This window comes from Amphiura filiformis, chromosome 20, assembly GCF_039555335.1.
Source record: "Amphiura filiformis chromosome 20, Afil_fr2py, whole genome shotgun sequence".
NCBI lineage: Eukaryota > Metazoa > Echinodermata > Ophiuroidea > Amphilepidida > Amphiuridae > Amphiura > Amphiura filiformis.
Window position 1 is genome coordinate 2,162,800 of NC_092647.1, and position 26,963 is coordinate 2,189,762.

At 36.1% G+C, this 26,963-nt stretch overlaps 1 protein-coding gene across 1 annotated transcript in view; it reads right to left on the reverse strand.

Annotated features, from left to right (window-relative positions):
* The window catches only part of LOC140141917 (aromatic-L-amino-acid decarboxylase-like), a 95,454-nt gene extending 77,477 nt beyond the window's left edge, over positions 1-17,977 (reverse strand). The window contains exon 1 of the mRNA XM_072163795.1: positions 17,471-17,977. Coding sequence (XP_072019896.1) covers positions 17,471-17,522 — 52 coding nt within the window. The 5' untranslated portion in view covers positions 17,523-17,977. The remainder of the gene's footprint in view (positions 1-17,470) is intronic.
* Positions 17,978-26,963: the final 8,986 nt, after the last annotated feature.

The window sequence follows — 26,963 nt, forward strand, 5'->3', positions numbered from 1 at the left end:
ACAATTTTTACATCTTCCCTTTCCCAAAATCGATCAGGCTAAAACAAAACGACCAATAACAAAAGTGCGTATCAGAATCTGTGCAAATATGGTAGCGCGCAATCCAAATACGGCAGCCAGCGTGCTCGCAATTCGTTGGACGCACAATACGGCGCACGCAGAAGTCAATTGTGTGCGACATTGGAACAATTACGCATTTTGTGGTCAATTGTGAGATATTAATGACCTCGATTTGCGTTCGCGTTTTCACAAATAATAAAATATGATTGGATCGCACGCATCGCGTTTATTAATGAGGTTATGAATAAGAATTATTTCATCTGTTTCAAAAGTTTCTGTTGATATTCTATTACAAGGCAATGAATAACAAAATTCAATTTCACATTCTGAACAACACCGTTCACTATAACCCAGTACCCTTTACTGCGCCATAGTCTCCAATCATTCTTATCCCGATTAAGGAGTGTTACACACTGTCAAAACATAGACATTGGAAACAGTTGACGAGATCCGTAAGCTTTTCCTATAAATACCAAACTCTGCCATTTTCCTTCCTTCCCGAGCCTGAGCTATTTGTAACAATTTGTAATGGTGTACCTGCAAACATTTACATTAACCCTACCGTTGCACATACTGCAGAAGAATGGAGTACTCATGTGATGAAATGGTTACAATTTCAAAATTGGCATAATTTTCTCATCGTTATTTAAATCAAGTGAAAGCAAAAATTAATATAAAATTTTGTAAGGTATAACTGTTAGATAGTTAAAATTATTTTAAGATCATCTGTAAGTCAAAAGAGTAAATGAATGTTAACGTTTACAGATGATTTTGTGTGCGTTTGTATTACCCTTTATACGCGTATTTCAATTGAGACACCATTTCAGGTTTACTTTTATTTTATTACAATTAACATTAATATTAAATTTGTCATATGATAACATGTCATAAAAATACAGACAAATTGGAGGATGAGCTCAATTTATTTAAGAAAACAACATTTTGTGACATTTTTGGTATTCTTAAAAATCAAAATCTTTTAACTTATGCATATTGAAATCCGTACATTCGTACAAAATATTAAAACTTGTAATAGCCCGAATAGCGCAGCAGCTTCAAGCAATTGAAGCAGCTGAATTGACATGCACCTTAAGAGGTTGGCTGGTTTATTTAAAGATGCTAACCCACAGGCCTTATAAGCAAAAATCACCAGCAAAGATCTCGGGTTCAATGTGAAATATAAAAGGAAAAATTGCTCCGCTGGCGATATCTTGTTCTTAATCGGAGAATAATTTATCCCGATTTTTTTTCTTTTGCATTGCAGCATTGTAGGGAGTGACGTGAAAGATAAGTGGTAATAGACTTTAGAGATGATTCAAACAAAACACATTTCGTGAATGCGATGCAATTTATATTCAAACTTTTAAAGATGTATGGAGAGAAATCTCGTCAAATATACTGTAAAAATCCGACTTTGTTTGGTCAAAGTGAAATGGCTGATTTACAGTACGGGAAAATCTACGCTTTTATCCGAAAAGTTTGAATATTAATTCTGCAACACATCTAGTACTAAGCGCAATGTTGTAAAGTAGTATCTGAGCGCATCACTGTCTACTTCTTCTTTGCGGCTACTAATTGAATTTCACATTTTCTTTTACTTTGTCAAAAATTTATTTCAAACAAACTTTAATAAAATAAACCAAGTTTAAACCTCATTTAGTATATGGGTGGGGTGTTTTTTTCATTGTCTTTACTTATTTCAACTGGATCTTGAAATTGCCGCAATGAATTTGGGAGTGAAATTTCATTAAAAATCAGACGAGATCAAAAGCAAATTCACGTTAATCAAATTGCAGAATATCTTCATTGATGATTTCAACTTTTGATTTCTCAATGCGGTCATAAAATATAGCTGCCAAAGTATGCATTTTAAGACAATTCTTTAATTACTTATTAGGTTTAAAAGCATTACTTAACTAAACACAGCAAAATAACATCTATTCTTTTTATGTGGTAACAAAAGCAATATATCGATTTCTTTGTGCATGGCCACAATAAATTGAGAACGAATAACCTTTTGGAGCATTTTACTATTGCCTCTTTAAGTAATAATGAAGGTGTATTGAAATGGTCTCTTGGAAATCTTTTGTTTCAATTCCTTGTACGTATACAAGTACAGTTAGCCTTGTTTTCTTTATTGAATTCCATTGACAAAATGTGTTTACTATATACGAAAGGTCCAATTAACATGCATATTCGTCTATTCTTCGTACTAAGAACTTTTGGCGTTCTTCATTTCTTTTAGTAATTCCTCATTTATGTATTTATTTATTTATAACATTCGGCCGAAGCCAGGCTAAACCCAATAGTGCTCAGAGGCTACTAAATTCAAGGGATGCCTCCAGATATGACGGGACAGGGATATGGGAAGAGGTCCGATTTTAGAAGCAGGAGGAAAACCGGAGCACCCGGAGAAAAACCTGCGAGGACGAGCATGGATCGGCAACCAAACTCACATGTGGCACCGCGGGGAATTGAACCCAGGCCACAGTGGTGAGAAGCGAGTGAGAAGACCACTACACTAACCCCCCTCTCATTACTCTCTTTCCTATATCCATTCATGATGAAGAATCCCAATCTAAATATCGATCACAGGTTCTATTAAAGGGCATTTCGTGATCCACAGCCTCATCCCCCACTTTTCCCAAAAAAGTTGAGATTTTTATACCACTGGATACCTCTGGCTACATAATGTTGATGTACCAAATATTTCTTGCAGATTAATTCGTTTGCAAAAATATCGTGAAATTTGAATTTCGTTCTGGTGCACCAGAACGAAATTACAACACATTGTCTATGGAGCAGTGTAATACACATAATCATGCATAACTCGCAAACGCAAAATCGGAATCAACTGAAATTTTGGAAATAAGCTTTTTCGTGGATATCTACTGAAAAATGTCATAAAAGAGGATGCTAGGATCACGAAATCCTCCTTTAACATGGTTGATGAGAAAACATAGGCATTTGAGATACAATTTTAACTATGTTGTCTTGTAATACCAAATAAAAATATTACCCATCCCATCTAATTTTACTTCCTTTTTTCTACGTAGGAGTAATAATAATAAAAATATCAAAATAATAAAAATAATAATAACTTTCTAGGCATTGTAGCCTTTTTTTGATTTACAATTTAAATTATATGTTTTTTGTTTTGAAATCATCATAATAATACAGTCAACTTTTGTCATACGGCTCCTATTTCTTTATAATGAAAATCAATCTCTTTATGCTTATATTATGAGCCTGTTGTTTAATCTCATCCAGCTTAACCAACCAGCCTATCATGCTCATCATGCTCATAGTGTCCGTGTTCATTAGTTAATTAAGATATTAGAGCTCCAAAATGAGAAAAAAATGTGATTTCATGATAAATGGGCAGTAATAGTGCCTGTTAAACCGATCTGTTCATGGTTAAAATTAATAAATTATTAGGGTGACAATAATTATTACATGCTCACTAGAACAGTACAATTTTCTGAAATGTGTATCGTACATGTATCAGTTCAGGTTTAAGAAGTTGATGGTTCACAAAATATAGTTAATGATTCATTAAACGCGATAGTTTACTGTTTATGAGTTTTTTTGACTTATTCTGTAATGTTTGTAAGGCAATAAATATAAGGGTATTGGTAGCTAATAAAAGGATAGTATTATTTTGATTGGTATTTTCTTGTTTTTCTGATTACATTGGTCTGGCTGCTTAACCTGAAATACAGGCACCATGCGTGATATCAAAGGCCTTTATGCGACGCACAATATTAACGGTCCTGTAGCAGTTAGTTTATTAAGTTACAGTGATAATTACAGCAGAATTGAATCAAGAGTCTTCGTTATTAGCTGGTAACCTTGTTCAAAAACAAGGCTGTTTTATGTGCTTGTTTCTATAAATAGTCCAAATGGAGTTTTAAAAGGTATAGTTGGTATCTTCTTTTAATTTAAAATGTAATGATTTAATGATTGGCTTATGTAATTTAAACATTACAAATGCATATAAGGTGAAGGGGGTTTTAATATAACAAAAATAAACAAATACTCTTTTACCTTCTCCATCATGTTCATTTTCATTATAAAACCCCGAAAAGGACAGTAACAAATTATTAGTTTTGAGAATCTGTCAATTTTGTGCAAAATCTGTGCAAAATCTGTGCAAATTTTGTTTCAAATTCGAAATCTTCTAATGACCAACTGTGTTGTAATTACATTCGCTACTACCATGACTTCTGGAACAAATAAAAGCAATACAACATCAAAACTCAACAAGTCATAAATTACCTAAAGCTTAATGTAATTTTAAAAATATATCTAGCGCATATATCTAACGCTCTGTCTTTACTAAACTATCCGTGTTTTTAGTAGTCTGTGTGTTGTGTTACAGTGACTGTATCAACATTTTAAGAAAACATAAAATGGTGTCAAACTTGTACGTCAACCTGCAGCCAATAGGATATTAACACTCCGTTGTGTTTATACATTCTTATTATAAAAACTCGACTACCTTATTACTTTTGAGCTACATGAGCGTCGCCACTAAAGTGTTAGGGATAGACTTAGTTCCTAACATGACTCATTACGTGAAACATAATTGTATTTATACATATCGTTATGAATACGGCAGACGGCCGAATCCAGATTCGTCTTTTGGTAAATTTATTTTACGAATGCATTACATTTGAATTAGAGAACAAGGGATCAATGCTGTACATGATAGAGGGCAGCATATCAATTTTTTAACGGAGACCAGATGATAACAGCATAATAAGTAGTCAAAAGAGGGCGGCATACAGGGTTAGTTGACGGTGCATCACAGTACGGTCACCGACGGCAACCGTTAAAAATCGATATGCTGCCCTCTACAGGTATAGCATTGATCCCTTGTTCTCGAATTCAAATGTAATGCATGTGTAAAATGAATTTACCAAAAGCCGAATCCGGATTCGGCCGTCTGCCGTATTCATAACGATATTAATGCAAATGAAACATAATCGTGAAATATAATCGTCTTGTAATCAGAATGACAAGAACAAAAAAGAGAACATTAGCGATAATAAATTTATACCAAATTGTAACTTGGCAATACGATCTGCAACATCACGCAATGTAATAATGGTATTATTATTTTTAAATGCATTGTCAGCTACACAAACGTTCAGGTGTGATACAAATGTGGTTAGTTTCAACGCAGAGATATTTCGTTGCGTCTTACACGTGAATCCTCATTTAGTTCCATTTCTATAATAACAAGAAGTTTAAACATTGAGAAAATGTTTCAAATTATAAAATGATGCAGTCAATAAAGTTCCCATGAATGCAACGCGTATTTCTTGATATTTACCACAGCCCATATTGCCGTATGACCAGAAAATATCAGAGTTCAGGCAACATTGTGAACTCAAACAAGCTCTTACATATTCTCTTTGAAGCAATGATACAAGGAAATACACAGTATACATGTAAATGTCCAAAGTAAACCAATCAAACACACAGCACACACCCCACGCCCCTACCCAGCACCCCAACACACCCACAAACAGTCCAACACGTGGGACAGTCCATAAACAAATACAAATTGAAAGGTGTGCAGTCTTTCATGCAAGAACTAGTATCAGGGAACGTTAAGAGCACATCTATATTATCCCAAATTTGTAGTCCATGTATATGTTGTCGTAGATTAGACATCATTAAATTACCTATCTTTTAGATATTCCTTGTTAATGTATGCATATGCACAGATGTGTGTGCAGGATGCACAGGCGTGTTGATATGATCGATTACTGTACGACAAATCAAATGAAAACTTCTGATATGAGGTGAAATCTACTGAAACAAAAGTAGCAATTCTTACAGGCGTACAGGTATTATGAGATTATGAAATGTATGTTATTTTAGCAACGTTGCAGGTGTTATAACATTGGCTTTATCGAATCGTACAGAATTGACAAATGGTATCGTATTTAGGTTTTTATTTGACGTCATTTTTAATGTTCCCAGTTTTAAGCTGCCTTTTGTCCTCCAAATACAATACAATACATTTAAAACAATTCTTATTCCAACCACAAAAGGAATAGTATAATCTGATAAGAAAAGATTAAAACAGCGACTTAAAGAGTCGAAGAATATGCGATTAGAAGCTAAGCAATATATCTATCAAAGATAAGAAACATTCAATACAAAAGTGGAGATACAATGAAAACGATAACAAGCAGAAGTAAGAAGAAATTGTGTAACTAGCATATTACGTAACTGAGCTTTGATTCCTGCTTTCGTCTCATTAAACTTGGAGACACAAATCATTAAAATATTTCAAAGACACCGTCATAAATGATAATGTGTTACAAAATTCTGATTAGATGATAAGTTTGATAGCTTTTCAAAATAATCATGTACGCACGCTTCATTCATTCTAATTATGCTCTTTTTCTGTAGAGACATAAAAATAGAATAGATTAAACCAAATAAACACCCAAATTACGCACAATAACACTGATTAGATGAATAACATGATATCGAGCTGAGCTGAGATAGCTTGAGATGGGATGATGATGCAGCGAGCTAGCAGAAGCGACAGGTGCATCGGTACTGATGACCTCGTCACCGTCTTGGCAAATATTTCCTCATGAATGAATACGAATCCAGCAAGTCACAAGAGACTCATTTGCCACAAAGGAAGCCAGATTTCCGATCTAAGACATATCGGTCTTTCATCATTATCAACGCATCCATGGTCAGCGTGAACTTCCAAAGTTGTGTCAGATTGGATAAGTGTTGAGATATTTTGAATTGACTTAAATATGAGTTGATTGATCGGGGTTTGTTTTTGTTCAAAACATAATTTTCTCGGCAAAAATTTGACGTCATATTTGAAATGACTTGAGAAGGTGATATTATGACTACTATCGATAAAGATAATCTAATATTGTTTTTTATATTACCGGAGAAACTAGATTCACGAATTGATTAATTTACATAAATTTTGATTGTATTTTGTCTTAAAGTTGGCTCTGTAAACCACCAAGCAGTGTACTTTAGCTCTACATCCCTAGCTGGTCTCGTCAATTAGAGCCATGTGTTGGTAGATTTGAAACACGACCTTCATTATAGAGGTTACGTAACCACCATTTTGACACTGCCAGGTGTTAATACTGTCGATTGGAATGTATGATAATTATGTTGTCATTTGTCAGATTTCCCCCGGGGGTCTTCGAAAAATTTTGTACGGGGTGTGCCACGCAGACTTTCGGATGCTGACTTTCTCTATACCTACTTTTTGCTGTTTTTGCTACCCATCAGTATACCAATTTTCACACTTGAAAGCACCCAAAAAACACCAAAATTTGCCATAATTGGGTGCTTTAAGGGCACTTTTTCCAAAATTGGGCGCATTGGTCTCCACTGAAACCCACCCATCGATATACCAAAATCGCTGAAAAGGTACCCCAAAACCGTGGCACATCCCCGTATACCTTCAACCAGGAAGAACCCCCCCCGGAGATTTCCGCTATGCTTCATTCCAAATTGAAACAAGGGCAAGGAAATGATCATCTTCCTAAATCATACCCCTGAATCATACCTCCTTAGTTTCCATTTGAAGTAGCCTATTTATGTATTTATGTATGTTATATGAGGTGTGAATGTGGTGGTGGTATGAGGGAAGGGGTGTGCTTAGTATCGTGAAGGTAGGGTGTGACTGTGAGCGTGGGCATCACGTATATGTTGCTGGGTGGTTGTGTAACTTGTGTTTAGATATAGCCATCCGATATCGTAAACCCTATAACCCTAACCCTAACACTTGCCCTAACCCTAACCAACCCTAAAACTAATGGACAAATAAAGAAACAACTTTACTACAAACTTGGATCTGTTTACTTTCTACTATTGAGAGTGCCATCTTCTATAATTCTACGTCAACTGTGTTGTTCAAAGCACCCAGTCCTTACCAGTATCTGTATTCAAATGTGACAAATTATATTTATTCACTATGTTACCTTTTTTAAACACATTTCTTGTTTAACAATTATTCCGCTCTTTCAAAGTACATCGTACAAGATTACCATTCGTGGATATTTCCCGCAGAGCATTTACAACATGAAGAGCAAATACCGTTGTTTTTATTTTTATGAAAATAAATTTAATCTGGTTGTGTGTAAAACCCAAATAATTTTGTTTCCGCGGTTACCATTCAACCTATAAAATTTGAATACATCATCGAATTTCAAATCTAAGGTGACTCTAAAGTACATGTAGGTTATCCTAATAAGTTTAAAAATAGATTACCTCACGCTCAACCAAGACACCTTTACGTCTTAAAGCTGAATTTATACTCCATCGCTGAGCGACGAGCGATTAGTATTTGACCAATAAGGTAGCGCAACGCAACAAAAAGCGCGGTAACTCACTGGCTAGAAACCAATCGCTCGCCGCTCAGTGATGGAGTATAAATTCAGCTTAACTCTTCTCTTAGCGTTGTCAGATACTCACTTTTAAAACAACTGAAGTTTTCAAAATTGATTTAAATTTTATCATTTTTTGCCAATTTTGATTCATCATGGAAATCCTTGTTAACGAGTATGACTGTACCGATTGTTGTAGTATTTTTAGATGACTTCGTAAATTAAAAGATGATAAATTTAATTGATGAAATTGACGTAAATCGTTTCCACTCAGTCCAGAGGATGAAAACAAAAACACCTTTTTATAATTTAATAACTACTTGACGTTCTTCTGTAGATCCGTAAGGCATTGCGTCAAATATTTGTACAGACACTCTAGAAGGTAGATCAACTAAGGTCAAATGCACTTTTGTAAGAAATGTATATTTCCTGAACGAGGCTGTACTATAAAGTGTTGCCTTTCGTTTGAATAAACTATTAATTTGCATAAAATGTAGAACTAGTGTTACAGGTGAATCTGGTGTAATGATTAGGTGCTTTTATTGTCAGTTTTCATTTGTCGTACTGTAAATATTGTTTCATAAAAAGGATTTTAGGGTGAAATAATGTAATCAAAATTTAAAGTATGCTATTAAATATCAGATATTGTGTTAAGTACAAGTCCAGAATTTATTAGACGTTTCATCTCCCGTGCTGAAAATTTTATCAGTAATGCACCAATCTAATTCTGCATTTGTTACAGATTTGCTATTTAATTATATCAGTCCTGATGAATTTATTCAAAGAGTTGAAGTCTGCTACTTTTCTTACTTTTTCAATCACTCAATATTAATCATTTGACTGACTACTATTAGCTACTATTGGCTCCTTCTGCACATCCTATTAGTAGATGATTGCTGCCTTTGTGATTCTTTGGTAAATTTGTGGCTATTTTTGCATTTTTCTCAAAAATTAATAACACACTGGTAACAAAAGTTATGTATATTATTGGGGCAAGGAATCCAATTACTACACTGAAATGTCAGTGACTCAAGACAAGCGGTTCAGTATGATAGAAAATGAGGTACATCCTAGCGGTACCTTATTTCTTATCATAAATAACGAACCACTTGTCTTGGGTCACTGAAATTGCAGTGTAGTAATTGGATTCCTTGCCCCAATAATATACATAACTTTTGTTACCAGTGTGTTATTATTTTTTTGAGAAAATGCAAAAATAGACCCAAATTTATTGAGGGGTGTAGAACCCCCTTAACGTGTGTCTTCATATCAAGGAGTCCTCAAGTAAATGTGTCCAATATTTCTATGGTATGGTATGGTTAGTCATTTAGTTTGCTTCAGAGAATGTAACTTTGATTAGCAACATAGCAAAGGCTCATTTTACATGTTTTCTGAGAAAATATCCCTTCTATTTTAATATTTCTAGTTTCTAGCCGAATCATGTGAATGTAATGTGCTACATTGCAAGAGGATAGCAAGGCAACGGAGGTAGAAACCAACGGACGAGGTACATTTCTTACCGTAACAGATTACACAGTAAAGCTTATTGGCATCTGCCATTCATTAGGAAACACGATATGATGACAAACAGCGTTACAAAAAAAGTGTGTACGAAAAAACAATCCCGATCTTGAATCAAATTTATAGTTCGAGAGCTAGCTGTCCACAAAGGCTCAAAATAAGGTTCTGTCAAGATAGGCCAAAACTAAAAGATCTGAGAGGTAATTATTTGATAAGATTGTCTTATTGATGTGAATATCCAGTTCATTTTGAAGAGAAAATCTGTTATGTCCCCATCTGAATAGTTTCCCTTGTCAACTTTGATACGTTTCTATTCAAAAATAAGCGGATCGTTTTAAGAGTGCAGTGTTTCTATTCACAGCCTGTCATTCTAATAAACTTGGCCGTCCCAAATATGGCATTTAAATATTATAACATAACATATTCATAGTTTCCGTCGTCATCAGCTTCAATGATTTTGTTTTGCTGTGGTCTTCACTTCCCGCGGCTTCACTTCAATCTTATTAATGAAACTCTTTATTGTTGAGTTTTGGAGTGATTATGGAATATAATTAAAATCGGTTAACTTGAGGTAAAAAAAAAAGCAATTCATTTATTTTTAATTTCGGACTTAAATTTTATGCTCAATTAACTAAATCGTCTAGAAAATGAGTTGGGCAATTGCTTTTTCGCTTTTCATAAAAAATAAAACTGGGGTCATGGCTAAAAATGGGGTCATGGCTATGTGATATGCAGTAGAATCAGTAATCTTGGCTAACAGAAAGACGTTACTTGGTTTTTTCTAAGATAGGTTCAAACGCTATGTCAGATTTTGGGCACCTTTTTGCCATGTTCGCACGTATCAAGTTTGCTACAGCGTATAAACAGTGGTAAAATCAACTTTCATGCATATCGTCAATGATTTCAGCAAATCTTAAGAGCACCGACCAGATGGTTCATGATTCAATTACTCAATTCGCCGTAGAAGTGATGATGTAACAAGATTAACTTCCATAGCAATAGGTTAAAACAATGTGAATATATCGTCATGCACTACAAGCAGTTTGTACTTATCCCCCGTGTATATATCTGCAATCATTAAATATATACAATACCGGTCTTTTCCCTGTTATTTGATATCTATGGTTCAATGCAGAGATACCGCGTGAACGTACTATAGTGCAGTGCGATATATTCAAGAATTGATTTAACCTATTGTTATGCTATGACAGTTAATCCTGTTACATCATCACTTCTACGGCGAATTCAGTCACTTTTGCAACATACACAAATACATGAAAACGGCCCAAGCTATTTTTAGGACTATACTTTACTAAATTGGCCATATCTTCGCTTGCAGACCACTGAGTTTATTGAAACAAAGAAATTACCTTGACGTTGAAGTACAACTCAATCCAATTAATCAGTGACATGTTTGCCTAAAACTATTTTCTAAATTGTATAATTTTTCGTTGCAACCTGTATACGGTTGGCGCACGTCGGTGGCGCAGCGGTACGGGCTCTGCCTTGCAATCGGTGGATTGCGAGTTCGAGCCCCGGCGGTGCCATCGTGTTGTGCTCTTGGGCAAGGCACCTTACTTGCTTCTCTCTACCCAGGGGTGAAATGGGGAGCTGTTATGAATATCGTCCATTGAGCGCCGCCTAAAGGTATGAACATGCCTTGGGCATTGTATGGCAGCTGACATAGGCCTATTCTAACAACAGCGAAATAAATGTAAAGCGCTTTGGTACATGTGCACATGTGAAAGGCGCTGTATAAATACCAACATTTATTTTATTTATTTATACACCTTCCATAGGGTGTAAGGATTTCAACTGAAATAGCCAATTGCATCTGAACATACTATAGTAGACAAACATTATGACCTGCAGATATATTTTCTTGATTTTCCTCATCACTCTCGGTATTAATTTCCCACTAATGGGAAATTATTCTTCCTCATTCTGCAAGAGATATTTATGACGGCATTATAGTACTTTACACTAATGAGACGAAACCAGAAAGGGGCAAAGCTGAAACCGGAAGCTAAATGCAGAATGATGTGCTGCTGAATACGATAGGAATCGACTCAAACATTTAATAGATAATTTGACATCGGCGTACACATAGGCGTAGATCCCGGGAATGGGGTGGGGTAAATGCCCCCAATATTTTGCTAGGGGGATGGTCCATACAATCATCCCGACAATATTGACACCTGTATGTGGGTTTCTGACCAAATTAACCTCATGGCCGTTTTATCTAAAAAACCCTTCAATGTGCCAAAATTTCTACCCCCACCCCCAATGTCAAAAGAAATCTACGCCACTGGTGGCGCAGTCATCAGGAGGGGGGAATTCCTCCACATAAATGTCAAGGACAAAATGGGAACGGCAAAGAGTATAAAGTTTCATTAAAATAACTAAAATGGGACGAATCATTTACAAATGTGGGAATATTTGGCTTCCCCACACCCTACACACATGCACTTAAAGGCTGGCTACGGTGCTGTGAACATCATGTACAGCAACGATTATAGGCAGGACTGAAACGTGATAAATGTATACAATTTATATAATAAAGAGAACAATATTTCATCCCAAAATAACGATCCGGAATAGCTCCACAAATAATATATTTAATTTACACTAATGAGACGAAACCGGAACAGGTATAACTAAAATCGGAAGCTAAATGTAGAATAATGTGTTGCTGAATACTATTATAGGAATGGACCGAATCATTAGATGATTTGGCATGTTTTATAGCTACTAGATACACAATCAGCATAATATGAACGATTAGGCTACATATTTTTTATGTTGAACGTGATAAATAAATACAATATACCAATATTTCAACCAATATAAAGATTGGACTTTATATGGCTCTAGAAAATATAGATCTCTGATATATCTACTTCTTAATAGGCCTGAGACTTATATATTTAATTTCAGATTCATTCTTTAAAATGAACTAAATAAAGAAATATTTTCGGCGCATTTTTATCAATCGTGGAGGGACAGTATAGTTAATGTCCACTTACAGGGGTGTGTTTGCAGACTGAAGTATAATTTACACGGCGGTACTCCAGGAACTGGTAAACTTACATTGATGCCGTCCTTGAATTTCACCTGTTCTTACGTCTGATTTAAATATTGATTTATAATAATTGCAGTGATTGGAGTGGCTCTATGTAAAAAATCGTCTTTATTCTTTTGTACGCGACTGAAATACAGTATAGAGTAGACTATTTGCATGTATAATCTACAAGTAATCTAATTTGACCAAATAATTTAAGTCAAAATACAATAATTATGCAAAAATTAATCTTTACTTGTATTACATTACCATTTTAATGAACATATTGATTGTAATATGAAATAATCCAATAATTACTGTCCGCAGTCTTTCATCTAAAACCTTTCCATTATCACACAAATTATAGTCATGCTTGCGTGATTATTTCGTGACTCAAGATTTTTGTCAAGAATCAAGGTCGTTGTTTGGGAGATGTAACACCCGGCAAATTAATATGTAAATTTTAAATTGCTAGTATATAATATTTTCTAAGTGTTATGTCATGTCTCAATAACATTTAAAAAAATAACATTGCTTTCCAACATGTCCAATGGACTAATGTCACAGACTCATGGTTTCATCAATTGAACATGTTTGAAGCAAGTAGCAATTATAAACATGTTAATGTAAGTGTCAATATATAGCCTACTGTTTATTTAAGTTCAACCTTTTTTCACTGGAATCAATTGTTACTCTGATAAACCCACCTTTGCACAGTATTTTTGTGGGACCTGAGAGCACATCATAAGCTATCATACACACCAAATTCTGAATACGAGGAATGTCCTTATGATATTAAATAATTCTGATTTTCGCGATATAATGCAAATATTATGGCAAATTATTAAAAATTAACAGTCCTCGCAATAAACTTTATAAATCTAATGATATAATTATACTATGTATGTATATAGCAGCTGGAAGAAAAAGCCAGCTGATGAAAATGTTGACCTTTCGTATTGAAGATACAGTATACATGAATGTTCCCAAAAGACCTATAGGTAAACAATTTAGGTGTTTGGGGAAATTGTATGCATATCTTCAATAAAAAAAGATCAAAAATTTCTTATGATGGTCGGATTTTCATCCCATCTACATACACTTAAACTATATAGCATTAAATTTATAAAGTCTACCTAGTTTGTGTCGAAGACTGTTAAATGTCAAAAATTTCAATTTGCCATACAATTTGTATTATACCGCGAATTAAAAAAAATTATATCAGAAGGACATTTCTTGTATCAGAATGCAATTTAGTTGTCTAATGTGCTATCAGGTTCCACAAAATATACTGTGCAAAGGTGAGTATACAGTGCCCTTTAAAAGCACTTCATCTTATAACATTAAATTTATAAATCTACCTAGTTTGTGTCGAAGACTGTTAAATGTCAATAATTTTGCAATACAATTTGTATTATATCGCGAATTTAAAAAAAAATTATATCAGAAGGACATTTCTTGTATCAGAATGCAATTTAGTTGTCTAATGTGCTATCAGGTTCCACAAAAAAATACTGTGCAAAGTTGAGTATACAGCCCTTTAAAAGCACTTCATCTTTATTAAAACAAATATTCTTGAGTGCACTTGATTTTTATACTGAGATTTATCAATTTGTCATATTTATTCATTGTTCTATCTTCTTAAAATGATACAATGTAACTAAACTGCACCTATTTTATAAACACGTTTGAATGCTAAACTTGTTCAGTTCAAGATTTATTTAGATAGCTTATGTTTAGAAACTATATAAATTCAGGAATAAACATTTTTAGAAATGAGATTAAAGTGCAGTAATAAAGCCTATTATAGGTTTAGATGAAATATGCATTAGTTTTATATCCAAGCTTTCAAATTCAGCTTAACAATTTATGGATTTTATTTTTGTCACAGTCTCCCATACATTTGATATCTTGGAACCGAGAATGTCTATGAAATATATGTTTCCTTCTTCTTCTTGAATGCTATCCGATATTTTTATTAAACTATCATCGGATCCCCGTCCATGTTTAATAAATGTCTTTTTCTGTTTTCGGATTTGTTCCCCTTCTTCTTTCTTCTCTTTAAAATTTTCAATTTGCCCATCCACCCTGACATTTATCCCATATAAGTTATAGTATCCGTTTTCATGTTCACATGATATTTGATACCATGTTGTAACATATCTGGGTTTGTTTTGTAGTTTCCTTTTAATATCCCGGGTTTAATATTGTCCACATGATCCTTCAAAATACACTCCAACGTTTGTTTGTTTGTTTTTGTTTTTGATTTTGTTTTTGTTTTTGTTTTTGTTTTTGTTTTTATTTTTATTTTTATTTTTATTTTTATTTTTATTTTTTTTTATTTTTATTTTTATTTTTATTTTTATTTTTATTTTTGATTTTTATTTTTTTTTATTTTTTTTTTTATTTTACTTGTTTTTGTTTCGTTTTTTTTTGTTTTTTTTTTTTTTTTTTAATTATTATTATCATACAGATTTCAGCTAAGACATGGCAATAAATTTTTTTTTTTAAACGAAAAGCAAAACATGGTCCAGCGGTTAAGATCTTTGACTCTGGTACAAGAGGTCTCCGGTACAATTCTCGGTGGTGGTACATGTAACAATTATTAAAGTTCCGCTTCTGGATTTATGTATTTAAATGTGTGATGCAGATGTAGTGGATAGCTTCGCTGTCAGTTCCGATCAGCATGATCAGGTTAACACGTGCATGTCATACACCCTATACCCTGGACATCACGAAAGAACAGTGTCTGCATGATTCGCCTTAAAAATGTAATGTCGGCTAAATAGATTTTAGGACATTCATATTTATTTATAACGATCGGTCGAAGCTAGGCAAAGCCTATAGTGCTCAGATGCTACTAAATTAAAGGGGTGCCAACCAAATCTGACGGGATCGAGATATGGGAAGAGGACCGATTTTAAAAACAGGAGCACGCGGAGAAAACCGTGGACAAGCATGGTTCGGCAAGCAAAGTCACATGTGGCAACGCTGGGAATTGAACCCGAGCCACGCAGTGAATAGCGAGAGAGAAGACCACTTCACTCTAACCGTCCTCCCATATTTAAGTTCATCAGGGTTGGTATTTTATCCTGTGACCTCAAAACTAATTTGATACATGATACCTCAAAATTTTCTGTCACAACTTGAGTTTTATTAATTATACCACTGATAAAATTTATGACTGAAAATTTGAGGTATTTCAAGATGTGCGATAAGATTCAAGAAAATAGATGCACACCCCATATAGAGGAGTTCGGATATCCTGACTTTTTGTCCAGTCGTGACTGTTGGAAATCCAGACTTTTAAAGTGTCTAAAAGCAAAAAACTCCAGCAGAAAAATAGCTCAAAATCAGACATCCTCAATTTGAGCGCTCATCTTAGACATTTCCATGATGTTTTCTGAAATTAACTGAATTTCCAAGCTTTTTCAAGTGACATTGGCAACTGGAATTCCAGTCGTTTTCAGAAACTCTATAGGGGTGTGCACTTATTTTCGGGAATAGCCCAATTAAGTTCGTGGTTGTTAAAAATGAATGCGTGGAATGCAAGAAACCAAAAAAAGTTGTGATACGTGTAGCAATCATGACATCGTTTCAATAAAATGTTTCTTACATTATCAATCGTTAATTTTGGTGTAATATTTTCCATGCGCTTACTTTAATGTGAGCTACTCCGTGTATCCGCGGGTACATGCGTTCAAGATTTCACAAAATAAGGGTGTGATTTCTAATGAAGAAATACGATTTGCGAAATTTACACAAAAAAGGGGTGCTGTTTCAAAACACATATATTCACGAAATTTTAAAAAGGGGCATTCTTCGTCTACGAATCAAGTATATAAATATGCACTATACAATTCCTCTCAATTCTTATTTTGAAAATTAAGAAATCGCTAAAAATGTGTGTTTTTTACCTGCAAACCTCTGCGAAATTGTAAAAACAGGGCATTCTTCATTTCTAAACCAGGTCTTATAAGCACAATTGCTCTAAATTGTTGTCTTGGAAAACAAGAATACGCAAACCTTGATCAGTTTTTGAGACTCGTCACTATAACGTTTCTGTAAAAAGGGGTATTTTTGAAATATCGTTCTCGTTTCAGTGAAAAAGGGGATGTTTTGAAGGGCCAAAAAATCGAGAAATCGCTCAAACAAAGGGATAATTTTTATCTAAAAATTTCACGACATTTAAGATGTAAAAAGGGGGTCTTTTCAAAGTTTACACGCTGGCACCGGGGTTTTAAGTCACAGCAGTTTACACAATACATCCGTAACTTTGTGCATAATTATAATATTTTATATTTAAGTTATTAGCCTTCGTTTTTAGTTTTGAGGATTAAAAAGCTTTGTTTGAAACGGTTCAAATATTAAAACGGTAACATAAAACGAGTGTTTTGTTACCACATACAAAGAAAAATTTAAATGATTTACTCACCCCGCACACGATATTCATCAACGCCCATTCCAAGTGGTTCCATGTGTTCCATCTTTGTGATATTTTTTCCTCTCAATTTCCTTCAAAAAATTGTAGTAGTAGATAACTATAAGCTCATCCTCAAAATAGGAGACCAGTAATTGTATTTTAGGAGCTTCTAGGATGATATAAATTATCTAAAATCCCTTCCTTTTAAACGTCGTTTTTAAGATGTTGGATCATGGAAGATGGAACAAAATTGGACTAATAAAGCTCGATACGTGCGCTATTTAATGAACAGTTTTGGTTTGCGAAATAATTAAACTTCTTGGGAGATGAATAAAGTGGCTGTACAAGGGCGGGACTGAAATTTTGTTATATCAGTAAATTCCCGCCAACATTAAGTGTCGTCTGCACCATCATGTCGTCTGCTCACAAAATGACGTGAAATAGCCTGGTGAAACTCCGTACAGTGGTCGCGCGCGCTGGCCGGTATCGGCATCGAAGAAGACCAAATGTGTGAAATTGTAGCACATGTGCAGACGTACGTAAAAAAAATCCCATCTACGACGTATATTGTACTTATATGACGTCATGCAAAACACTTAGATCAGAAATATATAACAGCCAATCAGATAAGGGGCGAGTTTTAATCGATATCATAGTTATCATGATTACAATGAAAAAGGTAATTAATAAACAGTGGTTTGAAGATGAAGGAGAATCCCAAATTCGCCAGAAAATTGTCAGGTTTAAAACAGTGGTTAAAAAATATAGAGCAGATAAAAAAATTTAAAAAAATTTAAAACGAAGTCTAAAAAACTAGTGTGTGGCTAAAGATCTGTTCATACTAATGTCCACTGATCATTTGACGCTGGTTGAATCATCGAGATATGGTTGGTACTGGAGAGAAAATGATAGTTTTTCATCGCGAACATGAGTGAAACATATTAGTGGGCGACTGCTGATTGTTGGAAAATAGCGCCATGGTTATTGCTGTATGTTATCTTCAGCAGATATCACACCTGCCCTACGGCTAAATTTGCTGTGCGTTATCTTCAGTAGATAGCACACCTGCCCCATGGCTACATTTGCTGTGTGCTATATTCAGTAGATAGCTCACCTGCCCCATGGCTGGTTGTGCGTTATCTTCAGTAGATAGCACACCTGCCCCGTGGCTACATTTGCTTTGCGTTATCTTCAGTAAATAGCACACCTGCCCTACGGCTAAATTTGCTGTGCGTTATATTCAGTAGATATCACACCTGCCCCATGGCTACATTTGCTGTGCGTTATTTTCAGTAGATAGCACACCTGTCCCATGGCTACATTTGATTTGCGTTATCTTCAGTAGAGATAGCACACTTGCCCCATGGCTACAATTGCTTTGCGTTATCTTCAGTAGATAGCACACCTGCCCTACGGCTAAATTTGCTGGTTATTGCTGTATGTTATCTTCAGCAGATATCACACCTGCCCTACGGCTAAATTTGCTGTGCGTTATCTTCAGTAGATAGCACACCTGCCCCATGGCTACATTTGCTGTGTGCTATATTCAGTAGATAGCTCACCTGCCCCATGGCTGGTTGTGCGTTATCTTCAGTAGATAGCACACCTGCCCCGTGGCTACATTTGCTTTGCGTTATCTTCAGTAAATATCACACCTGCCCTACGGCTAAATTTGCTATGCGTTATATTCAGTAGATATCACACCTGCCATACGGCTAAATTTGCTGTGCGTTATCTTCAGTAGATAGCACACCTGCCCCATGGCTACATTTGCTGTGCGTTATCTTCAGTAGAGATAGCACACTTGCCCCATGGCTACAATTGCTTTGCGTTATCTTCAGTAGATAGCACACCTGCCCTACGGCTAAATTTGCTATGCGTTATATTCAGTAGATATCACACCTGCCCCATGGCTACATTTGCTGTGCGTTATCTTCAGTAGATAGCACACCTGCCCTACGGCTACATTTGCTGTGCGTTATCTTCAGTAGATAGCACACCTGAGATATAGCTACATTTGCTGTGTGTTATCTTAAGTAGATAACACACCTGCCCCATGGCTATATTTGCTGTGTTTTATCTTCAGTAGATAGCAAACCCGCCCTATGGTTACATTTGCTGTGTGTTATCTTCAGTAGATAGCACACCTGCCCTATGGCTATACAGTTGCTGTGCTATCTTCAGTAGATAGCGCACCTGCCCTATGGTTACATTTGCTGTGTGTTATCTTCAGTAGATAGCACACCTGCCCTATGGTTATACATTTGCTGTGTGTTTTCTTTAGTAGATAGCACACCTGCCCTATGGTTATATTTGATGTGTGTTATCTTCAGTAGATAGCACATATGTCTTATGGTTATATTTACTGTGCGTTATCTTCAGTAGATAGCACGCCTGTCTCATGACTATATTTATTGTGTGTTATCTTCAGTAGATAGCACGCCTGTCGCATGGCTATATTTACTGTGTGTTATCTTCAGTAGATAGCACGCCTGTCGCATGGCTATATTTACTGTGTGTTATCTTCAGTAGATAGCACACCTGTCTCATTGCTATATTTACTGTGTTATCTTCAGTAGATAGCACGCCTGTTTCATTGCTATATTTACTGTGTGTTATCTTCAGTAGATAGCACACCTGTCTCATGACTATATTTACTGTGTGTTATCTTCAGTAGATAGCACGCCTGTCCCATGTCTATATTTACTGTGTATTATCTTCAGTAGATAGCACGCCTGTCTCATGGCTATATTTACTGTGTGTTATTTTCAGTAGATAGCACACCTGCCTCATGTCTATATTTACTGTGTATTATCTTCAGTAGATAGCACGCCTGTCTCATGTCTATATTTACTGTGTGTTATCTTCAGTAGATAACACGCCTGTCCCATGGCTATATTTACTGTGTGTTATCTTCAGTAGATAGCACACATGTCTTATGGTTATATTTACTGTGTGTTATCTTCAGTAGATAGCATGCCTGTCGCATGGCTATATTTACTGTGTGTTATCTTCAGTAGATAGCACACCTGTCCCATGGCTATAATTACTGTGTATTATCTTCAGTAGATAGCACACCTGTCCCATGGCTATATTTACTGTGTATTATCTTCAGTAGATAGCACACCTGTCCCATGGCTATAATTACTGTGTGTTATCTTCAGTAGATAGCACACCTGTCCCATGGCTATATTTACTGTGTATTATCTTCAGTAGATAGCACACCTGTCCCATGGCTATAATTACTGTGTGTTATCTTCAGTAGATAGCACACCTGTCCCATGGCTATATTTACTGTGTGTTATCTTCAGTAGATAGCATGCCTGCCTCATGGCTATATTTACTGTGTGTTATCTTCAGTAGATAGCACGCCTGCCTCATGGCTATATTTACTGTGTGTTATATTCAGTAGATAGCACACCTGTCCCATGTCTATATTTACTGTGTGTTATCTTCAGTAGATAGCATGCCTGCCTCATGGCTATATTTACTGTGTGTTATCTTCAGTAGATAGCACGCCTGTCTCATGGCTATATTTACTGCGTGTTATCTTCGGTAGATAGCACGCCTGTCTCATGGCTATATTTTCTGTGTGTTATCTTCAGTAGATAGCACACTTGTCTCATAGCTATATTTACTGTGTGTTATCTTCAGTAGATAGTACATATGTCTTATGGTTATATTTACTGTGTGTAATCTTCAGTAGATAGCACGCCTGACTCATGGCTATATTTACTGTGTGTTATCTTCAGTAGATAGCACACCTGTCTCATAGCTATATTTACTGTGTGTTATCTTCAGTAGATAGTACATATGTCTTATGGTTATATTTACTGTGTGTAATCTTCAGTAGATAGCACGCCTGACTCATGGCTATATTTACTGTGTGTTATCTTCAGTAGATAGCACACCTGCCCTGCGGCTAAATTTGCTGTGCGTTATATTCAGTATATATCACACCTGCCCCATGGCTACATTTGCTGTGCGTTATCTTCAGTAGATAGCACACCTGCCCTACGGCTACATTTGCTGTGCGTTATCTTCAGTAGATAGCACACTTGAGATATAGCTACATTTGCTGTGTGTTATCTTCAGTAGATAACACCTGCCCCATGGCTACATTTGCTGTGTGTTATCTTCAGCAGATAGCACACCTGCCCTATGGTTACATTTGCTGTGCGTTATCTTCAGTAGATAGCACACTTGAGATGTAGCTACATTTGCTGTGTGTTATCTTCAGTAGATAACACCTGCCCCATGGCTACATTTGCTGTGTGTTATCTTCAGCAGATATCATACCTGCCCTATGGTTACATTTGCTGTGTGTTATCTTCAGTAGATAGCACACCTGTCTCATGACAATATTTACTGTGTGTTATCTTCAGTAGATAGCACGCCTGCCTCATGGCTATATTTATTGTATGTTATCTTCAGTAGATAGCACACCTGCCCTGTCTCATGGCTACTGTGTGTTATCTTCAGTTGATAGCACACCTGTCTCATGACAATATTTTCTGTGTGTTATCTTCAGTAGATAGCACGCCTGCCTCATGGCTATATTTATTGTATGTTATCTTCAGTAGATAGCACACCTGTCTCATGGCTATAATTACTGTGTGTTATCTTCAGTAGATAGCACATCTGTCTCATGGCTATATTTACTGTGTGTGTTATCTTCAGTAGATAGTACATATGTCTTATGGTTATATTTACTGTGTGTTATCTTCAGTAGATAGCACGCCTGTGTCATGGCTATATTTACTGTGTGTTATCTTCAGTAGATAGCACACCTATCTCATAGCTATATTTACTGTGTGTTATCTTCAGTTGATAGCACATCTGTCTCATGGCTATATTTACTGTGTGTTTGTTTGTTTGTTTTTATTTGGCAAGATCATTAGAATACAAAAACAAATTAAAGAGACAGAAAAATAATGTCTGTTATCTTCAGTAGATAGCACGCCTGACTCATGGTTATATTTACTGTGTGTTATCTTCAGTAGATAGCACGCCTGCCCTATGGTTATATATTTACTGTGTGTCATCTTCAGTAGATAGCACATCTGTCTCATGGCTATATTTACTGTGTGTTATCTTCAGTAGATAGCACACCTGTCTCATAGCTATATTTACTGTGTGTTATCTTCAGTAGATAGTACAACTGTCTCATGGCTATATTTACTGTGTGTTATCTTCAGTAGATAGCACACCTGTCTCATAGCTATATTTACTGTGTGTTATCTTCAGTAGATAGCACACCTGTCTCATGGCTATATTTATTGTATGTTATCTTCAGTAGATAGCACACCTGTCTCATAGCTATATTTACTGTGTGTTATCTTCAGTAGATAGTACATATGTCTTATGGTTATATTTACTGTGTGTAATCTTCAGTAGATAGCACGCCTGACTCATGGTTATATTTATTGTGTGTTATCTTCAGTAGATAGCACATCTGTCTCATGGCTATATTTACTGTGTGTTATCTTCAGTAGATAGCACACCTGTCTCATAGCTATATTTACTGTGTGTTATCTTCAGTAGATAGTACATATGTCTCATGGTTATATTTACTGTGTGTTATCTTCAGTAGATAGCACGCCTGTCTCATGACTATATTTATTGTGTGTTATCTTCAGTAGATAGCACGCCTGTCGCATGGCTATATTTACTGTGTGTTATCTTCAGTAGATAGCACGCCTGTCGCATGGCTATATTTACTGTGTGTTATCTTCAGTAGATAGCACACCTGTCTCATGACTATATTTACTGTGTGCCATCTTCAGTAGATAGCACACCTGTCTCATGACTATATTTACTGTGTGTTATCTTCGGTAGATAGCACGCCTACCTCATGGCTACATTTACTGTGTGTTATCTTCAGTAGATAGCAAGCCTGCCTCATGGCTATATTTACTGTGTGTTATCTTCAGTAGATAGCACACCTGTCTCATGTATATATCTAATGTGTGTTATATTCAGTAGATAGCACATCTGCCCCATGGCCACATTCACATTTTGGTACAGCACATCTGTTTCATGGCTATATTTACTGTGTATTATCTTCAGTAGATAGCACGCCTGTCCCATGGCTATTTACTGTGTGTTATCTTCAGTAGATAGCACTCCTGTCTCATGGCTATATTTACTGTGTATTATCTTCAGTAGATAGCACGCCTGTCTCATGGCTATATTTACTGTGTGTTATTTTCAGTAGATAGCACACCTGTCTCATGGCTATATTTACTGTGTGTCATCTTCAGTAGATAGCACACCTGTCTCATGACTATATTTATTGTGTGTTATCTTCAGTAGATAGCACGCCTGTCGCATGGCTATATTTACTGTGTGTTATCTTCAGTAGATAGCACGCCTGTCGCATGGCTATATTTACTGTGTGTTTATCTTCAGTAGATAGCACACCTGTCTCATGACTATATTTACTGTGTGCCATCTTCAGTAGATAGCACACCTGTCTCATGACTATATTTACTGTGTGTTATCTTCGGTAGATAGCACGCCTACCTCATGGCTACATTTACTGTGTGTTATCTTCAGTAGATAGCAAGCCTGCCTCATGGCTATATTTACTGTGTGTTATCTTCAGTAGATAGCACACCTGTCTCATGACTATATTTACTGTGTGCCATCTTCAGTAGATAGCACACCTGTCTCATGACTATATTTACTGTGTGTTATCTTCGGTAGATAGCACGCCTACCTCATGGCTACATTTACTGTGTGTTATCTTCAGTAGATAGCAAGCCTGACTCATGGCTATATTTACTGTGTGTTATCTTCAGTAGATAGCACACCTGTCTCATGACTATATTTACTGTGTGCCATCTTCAGTAGATAGCACACCTGTCTCATGACTATATTTACTGTGTGTTATCTTCGGTAGATAGCACGCCTACCTCATGGCTACATTTACTGTGTGTTATCTTCAGTAGATAGCACGCCTGTCGCATGGCTATATTTACTGTGTGTTATCTTCAGTAGATAGCAAGCCTGCCTCATGGCTATATTTACTGTGTGTTATCTTCAGTAGATAGCACACCTGTCTCATGGCTATATTTACTGTGTGTTATCTTCAGTAGATAGCACACCTGTCTCATGGCTATATTTACTGTGTGTTATCTTCAGTAGATAGCACACCTGTCTCATGACTATATTTACTGTGTGCCATCTTCAGTAGATAGCACACCTGTCTCATGACTATATTTACTGTGTGTTATCTTCGGTAGATAGCACGCCTACCTCATGGCTACATTTACTGTGTGTTATCTTCAGTAGATAGCACGCCTGTCGCATGGCTATATTTACTGTGTGTTATCTTCAGTAGATAGCAAGCCTGCCTCATGACTATATTTACTGTGTGTTATCTTCAGTAGATAGCACACCTGTCTCATGGCTATATTTACTGTGTGTTATCTTCAGTAGATAGCACACCTGTCTCATGTATATATCTAATGTGTGTTATATTCAGTAGATAGCACATCTGCCCCATGGCCACATTCACATTTTGGTACAGCACATCTGTTTCATGGCTATATTTACTGTGTATTATCTTCAGTAGATAGCACGCCTGTCCCATGGCTATTTACTGTGTGTTATCTTCAGTAGATAGCACTCCTGTCTCATGGCTATATTTACTGTGTATTATCTTCAGTAGATAGCACGCCTGTCTCATGGCTATATTTACTGTGTGTTATTTTCAGTAGATAGCACACCTGTCTCATGGCTATATTTACTGTGTGTCATCTTCAGTAGATAGCACACCTGTCTCATGGCTATATTTACTGTGTGTTATCTTCAGTAGATAGCACGCCTGTCTCATGACTATATTTACTGTGTGTTATCTTCGGTAGATAGCACGCCTACCTCATGGCTACATTTACTGAGTGTTATCTTCAGTAGATAGCAAGCCTGCCTCATGGCTACATTTACTGTGTGTTATCTTCAGTAGATAGCACGCCTGCCTCATGGCTATATTTACTGTGTGTTATCTTCGGTAGATAGCATGCCTACCTCATGGCTATATTTACTGTGTGTTATCTTCAGTAGATAGCACGCCTGTCCCATGGCTATTTACTGTGTGTTATCTTCAGTAGATAGCACACCTGTCTCATGGCTATATTTACTGTGTATTATCTTCAGTAGATAGCACGCCTGTCTCATGGCTATATTTACTGTGTGTTATCTTCAGTAGATAGCACATCTGCCCCATGGCCACATTCACATTTTGGTACAGCACATCTGTTTCATGGCTATATTTACTGTGTATTATCTTCAGTAGATAGCACGCCTGTCCCATGGCTATTTACTGTGTGTTATCTTCAGTAGATAGCACACCTGTCTCATGGCTATATTTACTGTGTATTATCTTCAGTAGATAGATACAGCCTGTCTCATGGCTATATTTACTGTGTGTTATTTTCAGTAGATAGCACACCTGTCTCATGGCTATATTTACTGTGTGTCATCTTCAGTAGATAGCACACCTGTCTCATGGCTATATTTACTGTGTGTTATCTTCAGTAGATAGCACGCCTGTCTCATTGCTATATTTACTGTGTGTTATCTTCAGTAGATAGCATGCCTGCCTCATGGCTATATTTACTGTGTGTTATCTTCAGTAGATAGCACACCTGCCTCATGGCTATATTTACTGTGTGTTATCTTCAGTAGATAGCATGCCTGCCTCATGGCTATATTTACTGTGTATTATCTTCAGTAGATAGCATGCCTGCCTCATGGCTATATTTACTGTGTGTTATCTTCGGTAGATAGCACGCCTACCTCATGGCTACATTTACTGTGTGTTATTTTCAGTAGATAGCACACCTGTCTCATGGCTATATTTACTGTGTGTTATCTTCAGTAGACAGCACACCTGTCTCATGTATATATCTAATGTGTGTTATATTCAGTAGATAGCACATCTGCCCCATGGCCACATTCACATTTTGGTACAGCACATCTGTTTCATGGCTATATTTACTGTGTATTATCTTCAGTAGATAGCACGCCTGCCTCATGGCTATATACTGTGTGTTATCTTCAGTAGATAGCACGCCTGTCTCATGGCTATATTTACTGTGTGTTATCTTCAGTAGATAGCACACCTGTCCCCTGTCTATATTTACTGTGTGTTATCTTCAGTAGATAGCATGCCTGTCTCATGTCTATATTTACTGTGTATTATCTTCAGTAGATAGCACACCTGTCTCATGGCTATATTTACTGTGTGTTATCTTCAGTAGATAGCACACCTGTCCCATGTCTATATTTACTGTGTGTTATCTTCAGTAGATAGCACGCCTGTCTCATGGCTATATTTACTGTGTGTTATCTTCAGTAGATAGTACATATGTCTTATGGTTATATTTACTGTGTGTTATCTTCAGTAGTTAGCACGCCTGTCTCATGTCTATATTTACTGTGTGTTATCTTCAGTAGATAGCATGCCTGACTCATGGTTATATTTATTGTGTGTTATCTT